Genomic DNA, 14,836 nt, shown 5'->3' with positions numbered 1-14,836 from the left:
GAGTTGTTATAGTTTTGTTTTTATTTTTATTAATATTTTAAATGACCTTTTATTTTAGATTTATTGTTTTTTTATTTTAGTTAATTTTTTTAGCAGTTTTGTTATAAGCGTTTGTCATTCTACTATTCATTTGTTTATTTTTCATGTTTCTATATAAGATTAATTTGTTTTCATTCTAGTTTTATTTTAGTTTTTGTTTATTAATTTGTGTCCCTTAAACTTATTTTAGTTTATTTCTAAGGCAACATTTCAATTTTTTCATTCAGTTTAAGTTTCCAATCCTTTTTGGGCCAATATTTTAATTGATTTCAATAAACAGAGACGTTTTCAAAGTTTTAAGTTTAGTAAACTGAAATAACCTATTCCTAATATACATGTAAATATAAGTATTGTGTTGTTTAAAAATGAATATATCAAATTTTGTAATTTTATTTACAGATATATAATATTATTTATACAAAATTTCACTAGTTCACTATAATACCTGTAACATGTTCACTACAGGTCTCGTTTCTTTCTTTCTCAACACCACACACAGCGTATCAAGATAAACGCTGCACAGGCTACAGGCACCTGTCATTCTTGATACTAATTGACATCTTTGTGATGGCAGGGTCCACGTCTCAGTCCGTCTCTGTCAGGACATGGCTAATAGCTTTTGGCACTTCTCTACAGTCAGTGGTCCAGAGATTTGATCAGTCTTCCTTGCTTTTCCTCCTGGGTTTTCTTTGAACACTGCTGTTCAGAGACAACCTGCAGAGCAGCCAATAAAGAATCCTTAGATGCGAAGACTTCTGAAGGTGAAGGAGCTTGTGAAGAATCTGTAAACAAACACTTGAAGCAGGAGAGATTAATAAATTAGTGACTGAACAGTAGCCTACTGTTCATCCTGTCGGTGTAATTTAAAATCATAGTTACCAAGACTGTGATCTGCCTTGCATGAAAAGAATGGTTCACCCGAAAACAAAAATTCTGTGATTTGCTCACGTCATGTTGCTCTTCCAGTTTATTTTATTGATACAAACGAGACAACTGTTTAGGTACGTATAGAAATATAAAAGTGATGTAGATTGTATGTATAATCTGGTTTTGGATTCGATGAGAAATTATTAATTCATTTTAAAATTTTCAGAAATTGGCAAATCTGAGTTTATTTTCTGACTTTGTTGAGAATATTGTCTTACAGCCAATCATTAATATACTATATCATTTATAGTATATTATACCATGGTCTTTTTGAATACTCGATTCTGATTGGCTGGAAGGTGTGCATTAAAACCCTTTAACGCACAGGTAGCTCCAGTAAGTTTGATTACATTTGAAATTTAACTGACAAAATCACTGTAATTTTCACCTGTTTGATCTAAAATTTCACTGTAAACATCAATAAAAGATTTAACTTGGCAAATGACCATGGTATAAGTGGGATAATCCACAGCTAGCCGTGCGTTAAAGGCTTCACGTCGGGTGGTTCTTGGCCTCCACGTCGTGCATTAAAACCCTTTAACGAATGGCTAGCTGTGGATTATCCCTTACATATATGTCTCCCATCTTTTTTAACCAAATGTCTTTACAGACCAAAGGCATTGTCTCTGTGCCTCCCGTGGAGTCTGATTATGTAACCCTGCATCGCCTCAAACATTTAGAGGCTCAGTATCAGTCATTAGATTAATGAGTACATCCCTGGAGATCCTTCATGCGAAACTAAGATGTCAAAACAGGCACTTCTTTATGATGTGGTCTGTTCGTCCTCGAGCAGTGTGGTTGACATGGCGTAAGAGGCCCCTTGTGCACATTTGTTCCTCCATAATGGACAAATCATATTTTTGCAGTTATTTATATCCTGAAATGACCAACGCAATTTGTTGTTAAAGGAGCAGTTCGTAAAAACAACATGTCTTCTCTGGTACGCAAAGAAATCTTAAAGGATCTTCAGGCATGCATTCACAGTTTATAGTGAGCACATCTGTTAAGCTGCTAAAAGCAGCTCAAAAGTAGTCCATGCATTGTATTCAGTCTTATAAATTCATATAATTGTTTTGAGAGAGGAGTAGATTGAAATGTAGAGAGTTATTCACTTAAAATTTCCCTCCAGTGACCTGTTAACTCGAGAACCGGATGAATCTGATTAGTAAATGACATGCTCTGACTGTTTATGTACTGAACCGGTTCAAGAACAAATTCTTCTTCTCAAACAATCCTGATTCGCGATTCGTGGCTTCAGAGACTCTTATTTAAATTTTAGTCATTTAAACAAGAAAAATAGACATAAGTCTAGATAAAGTTGATAAAATAAAGTTGAATAAGTAGGTTAGTTTAAGCTTATAAAGGTCCAATGTGTGTTTTTTTTGAAGGATCTATTGATATGCAATATAATATACATACGGTATGTGTTCAGAGGTGTAAAAAGACCTTACATAATGAAGTATTGTTTTTTATTACCTTAATTTAGGGCTGTCAAATGATTAATCATAATTAATCGCATCCAGAATAAAAGTTTGTGTTTTGATCATATATGTCTGTGTAGTGTGCATATTCATCTTGTATTTATAAACACATAACGAATAAACATTTATCATTTTAATAATTGATAAATACATCTAAATATTTCTATATATATATATATATATATATATATATACACATACATACAGTATATGTGTATGTTTTTGTGTTTATTCATAAAAACTGAATATGCACAGTGCATAGACGTATAGTAAACACAAACTTTTATTCTGGGTGCGATTAATCGCAATTAATTGTTTGACAGCCCTAATATATATATTATATTTATATTTAATATATACATACACTGCGGGTCCTCTTCCATGGAATTGGCCATGTTGTAGTAGCCCTAAACAGACAAACTGCTCTATAGGCAAAGAAGCGGAAACGTGACGACATCTTAGTCCTGTGTCAGTCACCGTAGTTCTAAGGGGTGGAGTGAGCTGTTGGTTGCAATTCCCAACCTCAACACTAGATAAATTTTATACACTGTACCTTTAATGTGCATGCCAACTGGTAATGTACAGCTATGTAAATGTTAATATAACCAGTAAGTTCTGCGTCACGGTCTCCAACGTTAACTTTCAATTACAGAAAGCACGTAGGAAACAATACTCAGTTCATCAACTGTAGTATTACACATCTGGGAGGGTGCATTTAATCCCCAAAGCAAGCAGGAGGCAGCATCAGGGGTTTAAGAATGAAATTTCATTTCCAAACTTCTCCTGAATTAACCAAGTCAAATCCTGCACACAAATGAACCAATTACACGGGAGAATGAGTCATGTCAAACTCAATAACCTATGAAATCATGTTCTATAATGCAATTTTAGTTTCATACAATTAAAACAAGAGTTCACAGAAACATAAGACATGCTGTCATGATTTATGCTCCCTCATCATGTCCCTCTGTAATATTTACTTTCCATAGAACTCAAAGGAGATGTTAGCAAAATCCAGTACTACTCATATCTCCAGATTTTGAGATGTGACAACATGCCCTGCTCTCACTGTGTCTCACAAATACTTCACTGTAAAACTGTGGACTTGTGGATGAACCCCATGTGGACGTGGCCATGTTCAAGAGTGGTCGAGTGTACTTGGCTCTAGTTAAAAGTGTGTGTATGCGTGTTCAGACCTTTATTGTTACGGATGTGATTAAGAGGCTAAGCAGAGCAAGCGCTGCACTCTGGTCCTCCCCTGAGCTCTGCTGTCAGCTGCTAAAGAGACAGGGGCGCTAAATGAATCCTCTCTTTACACGCCAGTTAGAAGGGACTTCTAAGTCACACCGACACCCCGGAGACCAGCCTGTCCTGTCTGCATCTGACCGTTGCACACCGAGCCTTACAACTACAGCTGGCTGAGAGCCATGCAGGCCTGACTTCAGTTCAGCTGTATGTTAACCTGGACAATAGGAAGTTTCATCAGCCACATTTACTTATTTTACATAAATTGAATATTTAGCCTAATATTAGCATAAACAAAAACTTTCATAACAAAAGAACTTGTTAAAGATCACCCAAAAATGAAAAAGTCTACCATAATTTACTCATTCTAGACCTACAGTGCAGCATAATATATAATAATGACTTTTTCGTCTTTTCCATAATAATGATTCTTAAAGGGATGGTTCACCCAAAAGTGAAAATTATCATGAATTACTCAACTTCCAGTTGTTCTAAACCTGTATACATTTCTCTGTTCTGTTCACAAAGAAAGATATTAAAAAATGAAAATTCTGTCATTATTTACTCACCCTTAAGTTGTTCCAAGCTGTGTAAATTTCTTTGTTTGGTTAAACACAAAGAAAGATATTTGGAAGAATGTTAGCAACTGAGATTTCCGGGGCACCATTGACTACCAAAGTTAAAAAATATATTGTATTTGTTTTGTTCTGTTCTGTTGAACACAAAATAAGATCTTTTGAAGAATTTAGGAAAACAAACAGTTCCAGGGCACATTTGACTAATATTTAAGAATTGAGAATTTTCTATTTTTCGGGGGGACTCTGATTGCACATCTAACACATATTGGCAATATTCCTGTCCAACAAACTTTCCAAGCATCAAAATAATAAATAAATGTTGACGGTTTTGCTATTAAGCCAGCGTTTTTTGAACCCTTTGAATCTTAACAGAGATGCTTTTGTAGCACAATGAGGGGGCCATTTTTGAGGGTAAGCGGTTTAAAGAAAGGCCGTCTGATATCTGCACATGCTGCTGTTTGTTTGATCCGACAGAGTGTGAAGAGAGGCATAACAGCCAGTGGGTCTCTGACAGCCCAGCAGTCCATCACAGCAAAGAGGTGCTAGTGCCCCCTAGAGATAGACCTGTTTGAAGAAAACAGAAAGGGCACTCTGTTAAAAGCGTAATGACTCCCAGCAAACTATTTATTCTTATTTTTAAAAGCTTGTATCAAATCATACTGTCAAGAGGTCAGGCAAAGTGTTCATGCGATGTCTAAGAAACTGAATACAGCCCTTCATACCACCTTATGAAAAGGTCTGTAACAGACACACATGTGGGAGTATTTGGTGTAGACAACGAGTCAAGGCTTAACAGATGTGACCAGGTTATCTATCAGGGTTTGTTTACTTAAAACTCAAAGGTATTACAATATAGCAGCTCGGTAGGCAATAATTCAAGAGTGTAATTCAGTTGCAATACAAGGTCAGCGTAACTTTTTCAGAAAAGTATGAGGCTTTCAGAAAGTAGGTCACGCCTTAGCTCATCACCTTACATGCGTCTCTGTCAGAAAAAACAGTATCGAAAACAAGCTTTATATCAACAAAATGTGAACATGATGTAACAAAAAACTCATTATGTATTGATAAAAAAGTGCTCTTCAGATAACACCACTGAATGAGTAGTTCACCCACAAATGAAACTTCTGTCATCAATTACTAACCCTCATGTCAAGATTTAACAGATTTTTAGCAAATAGAAATTTAATTTTAACATGTTCCTTAAACAAACATTTGGCTTTTGAAGACTTATGCTGTATTCACACCAAGAGTGAATTTAATAATTTGCACGAGTAAATTACATGCAAAGTCAATGCAAAGACGCGAACTTGCGCCGGGCGGCTTGAATGCTGCGATCAGCTTCGCATTTGGTTTTGAACCAAGAATGTAATGCTGTGTTCACACCAAACGCGAATAATCGCGTTCCACGCTCCTTATTACTTGTGGGACAAGTTGTTTCATGAGTGACGCGAAAAACATCACGTGACCGGGAGTGTCTTCACACATCCGGACCCGTCAAATATAGGGCTGCGTCCGAAATTGCATACTGTGACAGTACGTACTGAATTTGAATAAGTACCTACTTATCGGCCGTTAAAACAGTACGATACAGTATATGAGTGGGAGTAGTATGAATACATACTGCGTCCGCCATGTTTTATGGTCATGTGATCCGTATGCTCTTTGACCTATGACATATTAACAACAACCTACAACATAATTTAGTCACAATAAATGTATTTATTGGTAATTGCATTAAAAACGGATGTCCGCCTTAAAGTTTTCCGCTATATTTATTTGATTTACTTTTGAAATTTGACCGTTGCTCAGCTCCAGTGGCATCATGGGATAGATAAGTGTCCATCCGATCCATACTCACGAATCTCGGCAGAAGTAGTAGACCATCCGGGTATTTCTCGCATACGGTTTTTGCATACTGAGGTTTCGGACATACTATTCATGACTCGTACTCATTTTCGCCTACTATATAGTATGGAAGTAGGCGATTTCGGGCTGCGCGGAAGAAGCGATTGATGCGAGTTCGTCTCAGATTGTGGCGTCAGCACCGATGGTGTGTTCGAAAAAGTCACAGAGAGGAAGCGTCACTCTCTTCACAACTTCTCTGAATGACCTGCAGGGATCAAAGTGCGTGTGAAGATCTGAAGAGGCGTCCGAACTTCACCGCTCTCTGCGGAGTATTGGCTTGATAATGTCAGCCTGCTATGGAAGAGCAGGAAGAAGGCCGTGGTGCGGAAGGTCACTGCTGTCTGCACGCTTGTTCTGTGACATCTTCTCGACATCCCTTTTATCCTCCCGCTTAAATCGTTTCTGCTCCAGGGGATACAGCTTATGTTGTCTTTTTAATGAAGATCTCATCCACTAAACACCTGAAATGCAGTTTAAGGAGGTAAAGTACAAACTTTGATAAAGAACTGTGGCATGTGGTTTAGGTTTCATTTGTAGGCGTGTTTGCGCAATTTTTGTTTGATTTCCAAAATTCTGTGCTAAACAACACAGACAAAATGCGCAAATAAATGACGTTATTACCAGATGTGACTCATACTGAATTACCCTCAGCATCTTTCATCACCAAAGACACCACAACGTCCTGTTAACAAGACGACTGCATTTTTGGCCTAGATATGTGTCGTCTGTTATCCACATGTCTTCAGTATCATTATTCTAAGATTGTTATTTACCAAAGTGAGTTCAGCTGTCCTAATTTCATCCAGACTTCTGCTTGATGTCACTAATATAGATCCCATTAGAGACTAACTGTCGTTATTTGAGGTTCTTTGTTTATTGATTGGGTGCATTCAAAAATCAAAGTCAACATACATAACAGACGTTCTTGTAGCTTGAAATGTCAGGCATGAGTCACTTATGGGTTGTCATTGTAAATCTACTGTTCTGGGTCCCCTTTTGTAAAAACACGGGAATGCTGCATAACTGTTCCATCTACTCCGAAAAACAAAATAATCTTATGTGGCTTTGAAAGATTTGCTTCAGGTGCTGAAATAACCACATTATGAGCCAACCCATTCAGATGTAATTAAATGAGTTCTTATGTAAACTCTGGCCTTACGGCCAATGTTACATTTACAATCAATATGTTGCATTACAGCATTTCTCTAAATTTAACGTATAAATTGTAAATTTTAACTAGTTTCATATTTTTTGCTGTATTTTTACATAATGCGGAAAAAACAAGGCTTGATGCTAATAAAAATATGCAACTATCAAAGCAAGCTTGCAGCTTTTGGACAAGGTTTGAAAATATGATTACATAAAATCCAAAGTGTTGTAGAGAAGAGTGTATGCAAAGAAATATTGTTTAATGTCAAATCTGTTAATGTGGCTCAAATTGTAGACCGATGACTTCAGGGTTATAATTTACATTTCTAAAGAACACACACACTGAAAAATATATACATTGAATACACTAAAAGTGCTGTGTGTATTATTTAGGAGGATCTACTGACAGAAATTAAATCTAATATACATAACTATGTCTTTAGAGGTGTATAAAGACCTTACATAATGAAGCGTTATGTTTTTATTATCTTAGAATGAGCTATTTCTATCTACATACACTGCGGGTGCCCTTGCATGGAATTCACCATGTTGTTTCTACAGTAGCCCTCAACGGACAAACTGCTCTACAGAACGCATTTCATAAATATGTAATCTCCTTCGGCAAAGAAGCAAAAATGTGACGACGTGACTCGTTCTGTGTCAGCCATCATAGTGCTTCGAAAGGGAGGGATGATTGAGCCGTTGTTTGCAATTAGCAAACTCACCCCTAGATGCCGCTATATTTCATACACTGGACCTGCAAACCTTTTGTTGTCGCACTGCTGTTGTCTGCATACATTTTCTGTTTGTTCAAAAGCTCAGCAACATTCTGTCTTTGTGTTATTGCAGATAACAACAAGCAGGAATATTTTGTGCATGCACTACCTGATTTCTTCATCAAATTATTCATTAAAACGATTCAGACTGCAATCATAATATTAAGTGTCGCTGAATATGTGTTTGCCTATAGGCACTAGCGTTTTTTGTCGTGTTTAAATATATTATGGATTACATCAGAGACATTTATTCAAATGCTTTGCTCACTGAGTTTTATGATGAAAGGGGTTATTTTAATCCTCTGGCAAAATATTAATTTTAGATGTATGACAGGCAAACATTACAAATGACAGTGATTTGCTCTTGACCTTCCAAAGTACTTTGACTTCAGCCTTTTTCTATCTACATCAAATCCCTCATGCATATAAAAAATGTTCCTATGAATCAGCCCTGTGTGTCTGTACAAAAGCCTCAATGTGTGATTTACTTTATAATCACTAAGATGCTGCTTTAACTTTAGATTTAAGAGTTTATATATCCCTGCGCTGCCATCAGCTGCCACGTTTGGGGATCTGTTGATCTTTTAGATTTTTCCCACTGCATTCATTCAGACAAATAAAAAATATAAAAAATGGAGCCATCCCCATTGCACATCACTTATTTCTTCATTAAATTCGACAGAAATGTTGTTTTGGTCTAATTATACCGATGGTTATGAGTTGCAGACCACAGAGACACGTCATGTGGAATTGTTGTCTGGGAAGGCCAGATACCTCTCCTGGTTTGAGTCAGACCTTTTTGGTGCTCGCCATGCTCCTGCTGTCAGAAAGAATGTGTTGTGATGAATCTTATAACCAGAAGTAAACCAAAATGTTTTACTTTGTTCATTTGAATCATACTCTGTATCGTTAATTGGCAGATGTAAAGGTCCAAAAATGAAAGAAAACATAAAAGTGTAACAGAAATCCGTTAATGTCTGCTCTGTGTGCACGGCACGTGTGTGTTTGTGTGTGTGTGCGCATGTGTGTGTTTGTTTCTGAATGCATATGTGGCTCATTTGCACAAGTGTACGCGACCACAGTGTGACGTGTGACTAAATGCATTCTAACAGGAAATCAAGGAAGGGATGCTGTCTGTCAACAATTCAGTGAAATAAAGTCATATTGATCTGTTTCGAAGCAAAGCCTTGTGCTTACAAAGAAAAGAAAACACCTAAAGAAGTGAATACTTTCAAAACTGAATAAAACGCCATGACAAACCCCCACAGTTCTTTTGCTTTCTACACCTTAGAACGAGTACTTCATAAAGCCTTTCTTGTCTGTTCAGGTGGGTAGAAAGGACCACAACGCGGCTGAAGTGAAACCAAGTGACTGTTGCTACAGATACAGACAGAGAAATCGGTTTTGGTAGACAAATGAAAAAAACCTGTTCCTGTCTCTCTGGCGGTGTAGTTTACTTCCTGCGCTCTGCTGACGCTGTTGTTTAGCACTTTGAGTTCTGACTGACATCTTCACAGATATGGATTTTTCGATCATTGGGACAACTTATAAACTTATTTTTATGTGCATTATACTAGGTAAGTGTGGCCTGATTTCTGTATCTACAAATAACATTCACAAACAGCAACAAAAGGCTTGGACTTTTATTCCTCAAGTAGGGCATTTGTACATCAAATGAGATTACTGGTGAAATTGTGCATTGTTTATTCATTTTCATCTACAACTTTTTGGTTTTATTTTTGGTAGGAACGTATGGCGTAACTATATATCATTATGAGTCGAAAACTGCTTTGGAGGGACAAAACATCAGTCTGCCTTGCATTGTGGAAGAGCAGGACATTATCAACAACAAAATTAACATTATCCAGATGGAATGGATTAAACGGCAACAGGGGATGGATGAGAAGATCGCAGTATTTCATCCTGAGTACCCAATACAATATTTTAAAAAAGATTCTGTTGTGGAGGGAAGTAAAAGTTCAACAGGAAAACTAAAGGGCACTGTCTTGAACCTGTTTAAAGTGACAGTGAACGACAGTGGCAACTATATTTGTGAAATTACTTCTTATCCTCACGGCTCGATTAGAAAAATCACAAAGGTGACCATCACAGGTAAACACATTTCTGTTGATATTTTCAAATAGTCTGTATACGATACAGCATCTGAGTTATCATCATATGCTTATTTCAGAGCCTCCAGTATCACTGAAGATGTTTTATCCATATGGGTTTGTAAAAGAGGGAGATGAAGTGAAAATGAGATGTTCAGCTAGTCGTCCGCCACTCCGTTTTGAACTTAGAAGGTCAAAGGTGAGTTTAAAAATGCTTTAAAGGGATAGGTCACAAAAAAAATGAAACGTCATTATTTACCCTTATGTTGTTCCAAATGCTTATGACATTTTTCCATTGTGGACCAGGAGAAATTACGAAGAATATAGTGGTTATTCTACAGCAAATGTGGGCTTTTATTTTGAAAAAGGAGTCAAAACCACTGTTACATTGGTCCATTGCATTCAAGTCTTCTGAAGCCATACATTTGCTTTGTTTGAGGAACAGACCCACATTTTGTTCCTCTCACAGTTATCATAAAGTTTCAGAAGTCTTGGACTATAGCAGATCATATGGACTTCTATTCTATTGCCACCCTCAGGTTGTTCCAAACCTGTATGAGTTTCTTTGTTCTGCTAAACACAAAGGAAGATATTTGGATGAATGTCAGTAACCAAACAGATCTCATTCCCCATTGACTCAGATTGTATTTATTTTTTCTACTATGACAGTAAATGGGGGATGAGATCTGTTTGGTTACTGACATTTTTTCAAATATCTTCCTTTGTGGTTAGCAGAACAAATACATTTATACAAGTAATTGGGTGAACTATCCCTCTAATTAAATTAAAAGTCTCTTCTAGACATTCTACATTCTGTTCCAGTTTAACTGGATTTTGTATTAATGGTAAGTAGTGACATTTGTGTGACCTGTCTCTCTAATTTCCAGTCCACAAAATTGGTGCATTTTTCTACATAAGCCATTTCCTTCTGGAACAATTGGCACAAGTACTCAAATCTGCAATCCTGTCTAAGGTGTTGAGCTTTTGTTTTGAGCAAGAATAAGACTTCAATCTCCTTTTCTTAATTCCAGAATGTATCAGTTTTGCTGGATAGCTTGACTGGAGAGTTCATTTTACCAAACGTCACCAGAAACAACAGTGATCTATATGTCTGTTTTCCTGTATGGGAACCATCGGGCTAACATCAGCAAGGTTTTAACTCCAGCTTGGAACTGACTGTGAACTGTAAGTGCTCATATTAAGAGTATGATCAAACAAAACAGACCAATTTAAAGTGATAGTTCACCCACAAATGAAAATTCTGTCATCTTTTACTTGTATAAATTTCTTTGTGCTGCTGACCACAAAGGAAGATATTTGGAAGAATGTTGTTAACCGAACAACAGCGGTAGCCATTCACTTCTATTGTGTGGACACAAAACCGTTGCAAGTCAATGGGTACTAATATGGTTTGGTTACCAACATTCTTCAAAATATCTTCTTTTGTGTTCTGCGGTAGAAAGTCGAACAGGTGAGGAATGACATGAGGGTGAGTAAATGATGACAGACCATACATTAAGTCCACACAATCTGTATTAAAATGATTCTTATTTTCCCAAACAGTTCTTGACAGCGCTGAGTGTAACACAAGCAGTCCTTTGAGAGTCACTGTTGGTGAAGATGTGGCGATTTCTTGTAGAACAAAAGCCTCTCAGCCCTTGCTGTATAATTGGATGAAGGTAAGAGTTTGAAATATTAAGAGTTTGACATTAAAAATTAAACATTACTGCTTGAAATAGAACATTTGTAGTGTAGTAAACGTCTCTGCTTATGACACAAACAGACTTGATTTGGTTTGTAGGGTAACACAACGGTCTCCTCCTCTGACACTCTGTCTCTGAGTTCGGTGACTTCAAATCAATCAGGAACATACAAACTGACAGCTGCCTTTTACAACAACCAACTCTGGACAGACACTGAGTTTTCTATCCACGTTCTTCCAGAGATGAGCAAAGGTATGAAAAGCGATTGTTTGTGTAATGGTAATTTAAAATTCCTTTGTAAAAGTCACAGCTTTTCTACAATGTTAACTCGGAATAATAGACTGTATAGCCTCAGTTTGCCCAAAGCAATGTTTACTGCAGATTGTAATGATGTATAAACACAAGAAAATCACAGAAGCCCTTGGGAATGAAATTATACACTTTGCAACAGAAGTTAATTGATCAGTTTAATTTTTTTCCATATCCCTGCAAATTTTCTTGTTTATACTGAGCTCCTAAGGCGTGTGTGCGCAAGTGTGTGTGTGTGTGTGTGTTCCCTGTGTTTGGAATTTGATTATTAAAACTAAAAACAAGTGGTTACCCTGTTACTATCTACATACACACACTTTTTGGATGGTCTAGCATGTAATGTATCCTAATATCCATTACTAACATTTCACATTTTTCTGACCTCACTGATGTTAAAGGGTTTACAACTGAAACGACATCTTCAGTGAGAAGCTTCAGCACTTTGTATCCGTTTTTCAGTCAAACCACCGAACCCCGGAGCAACTTCACTTCTGTTGAGACCAGTTCAGTACCGACTACCCTGACAACATCAGAATCCAGTCATTTTCTCACGAGCACAGCACAACCAAATGCTACTATGACAACTGAACACAGACACACCAGTCGCCATAGTCTTCTCAACAACAGCTCTCCAGCATCCCCTGCTGGCAATGCATCTACATTACATCCAGATTTTGTAAACCCAAGTAACACCTCTTTTAGTTTCAATCTGAGCACAACTGCAATTTCAAAGACCGGAAGCAAACTTGGTACCTTTGTAGTAACAAGTAAAAGCACCATCATCTATACCACTGGCACCGCTGTGAGAATTGAAAAAGGTAAAGTAACACACAATCTTTTCTTTTCAAAGCCAAAATCAAATAAAAAGTAACCAATTTACTTCAGAGTAACCAATTTGTTTCGTTATTTTTCATGAAAATGTATTATGACTATTGGTTAGGCATTGAATTACTGCAGTTTAGTGATGTAAACATCCTAAAAGCTGATTTACATGAACATACTGAAGGTTAATGGCAAATAATGATAGCTCTGAAACAAAACCTCATATCTCTCTCTCTGTCTTCTACTTCATCAGTCTCAAACAGAGCAACATATATTGTTATCCCAATACTGTTGCTGTTGCTGATTTTAATTGTGCTCCTGTACAGAAAACACCTCACCAAGAAAAAGTAAGAAACACAAATATTCATTCAATTCACTGTACGTGTTCACAATGGTCTCCTGCACTCAGACTGGAGTCATTCATTTGCGCGTCTGTTGTCGTTTCAGAATGAATATGCCACCTTCATTCAAGCCTCCTCCTCCACCAGTGAAGTACACATCAGTGAGGAACCATGATGTCCTTATGACTGATATTCTAGTGTGACTCAATCATGCATTTTAGCGCCACCCACAGGCCACGAGCGACAATATCAGACAGTTTTTATGCTGGAAGATTTTATGTTGGATATTTGATTCATGTAATTCACAGGCATTATTTTTGTTGTCGTTTTTGTTGAAGTGTTTTTAGGTTGTACATAACATTTTTTATATTTTATAATTCACTTTTCTACTTTCCTTTTGGTATAATTGTAAATAAGTGAACTTGAGTAAAATTCTTAAAAAAGGTAAAGCAAATTTTGATCTTAGTTTCGATACAAAACGAATATTTTATTTAATAAAAATGTTTTTGAAATGGATGACTTTGACTGAATGATGCAGCCAAGAAGAGTTCAGAATAGATGGGACCTACTTCAATACTGTTTAAAAAAACATCTCAGGGTGAAACCTCAAGGAGCTGTTCATTATAGTAACATATAATTAATATTATTAGTAAGTTTTAATTTGAAATTTTAGTTAAAACATGACTTCCATAGTGGCCTTTTATTTTTATAATTTTATTTATAATTTAGGCCCAATTCCAATTCTATTTTCTACCCCTTCGCCTACCCCTCACCCCTTCCTCTTGCCCCTTGAAACAAAGTGGCAAGGGGAAGGGTTACAAATTTTCCTCTAAGAAATGGGACACCACTACTACACTGTTATACGTCATCATACGTCGTTTGTAGCTCCTAACGTTACGTCAGAGGACATGCGCCGATGCAGGTATATGACATAAAAATATTTTTTCTAATATCGTGCAATCAGTGCTGTCCGCTAGCAAACTTTAGCAATTTTTTTGGCAAACTTTTTGCAAACGTTAACAGAACATCACCGTAAATACAAACACAAGATTGAATGTAACATACATAAAATGAAAAATTGTCTTAAAAATCCTTATTAATGGCAAAAATTACTTACATTTGGGTCTGCTTGCTCGAGTGAGCAGCCATGTTGGAAATTTCTCTTAGCCCTTCGTTTGAAGTGAGGTCCTGAAAAATCTTCGTTTGAAGGGCTATCTGGCCCTTACCCCTACCCCTACTCCTCCAACCGAAAGATAATTAATAACACCCCTTCACGTGAACGCGCCAAACGGAGGGGTAGGGGAAAGTGTAGGGGTAAGGGGTAGAATTGGGATTGGGCCTTAGTTTTATTTAATCATTTTCATGACTCGAAAGCAAAGGAATAGTTCACACAAAATGATCACATTTACTTTTCACAGTAGGAGTATAAATTATATGGCCAAGTCAATGG

The 14,836-nt window shown here is 36.8% G+C and overlaps 1 protein-coding gene across 2 annotated transcripts; it reads left to right on the top strand.

Moving 5' to 3' along the window:
- Nucleotides 1-9,437: 9,437 nt before the first annotated feature.
- On the top strand, nt 9,438-13,900 carry si:ch1073-15f19.2 (T-cell surface protein tactile). Of its 2 annotated transcripts, XM_057321235.1 has the most exons (9): nt 9,438-9,677; nt 9,847-10,212; nt 10,292-10,410; nt 11,243-11,396; nt 11,775-11,890; nt 12,013-12,166; nt 12,622-13,041; nt 13,299-13,392; nt 13,493-13,900. In XM_057321235.1, the coding sequence occupies exons 5-9, from the start codon at nt 11,885-11,887 to the stop codon at nt 13,587-13,589; spliced, it is 771 nt and encodes a 256-aa protein (XP_057177218.1). In that variant the 5' UTR covers nt 9,438-9,677; nt 9,847-10,212; nt 10,292-10,410; nt 11,243-11,396; nt 11,775-11,884; the 3' UTR covers nt 13,590-13,900. The 2 variants fall into 2 exon arrangements, with proteins under 2 accessions (XP_057177218.1, XP_057177219.1); XM_057321236.1 differs by lacking the exons at nt 9,438-9,677; nt 9,847-10,212; nt 10,292-10,410; nt 11,243-11,396 and having other exon boundaries at nt 11,413-11,890.
- The last annotated feature ends 936 nt before the right edge of the window (nt 13,901-14,836 follow it).

The sequence above is a fragment of the Triplophysa rosa genome, linkage group LG22 (genome assembly GCF_024868665.1).
Source record: "Triplophysa rosa linkage group LG22, Trosa_1v2, whole genome shotgun sequence".
Classification (NCBI taxonomy): Eukaryota; Metazoa; Chordata; class Actinopteri; order Cypriniformes; family Nemacheilidae; genus Triplophysa; species Triplophysa rosa.
The sequence above is the reverse complement of the archived record's forward strand: the minus strand, read 5'-3'. Positions and strand labels throughout refer to the sequence as shown.

What these genes read in the sequence shown, in the direction of transcription:
- si:ch1073-15f19.2 (XM_057321235.1), top strand. An exon ending in CGCTGTGAGAATTGAAAAAG is followed by an intron (nt 13,042 to 13,298) that starts GTAAAGTAACAC and finishes CTACTTCATCAG; the next exon opens with TCTCAAACAGAGCAACATAT. An exon ending in AAACACCTCACCAAGAAAAA is followed by an intron (nt 13,393 to 13,492) that starts GTAAGAAACACA and finishes TTGTCGTTTCAG; the next exon opens with AATGAATATGCCACCTTCAT.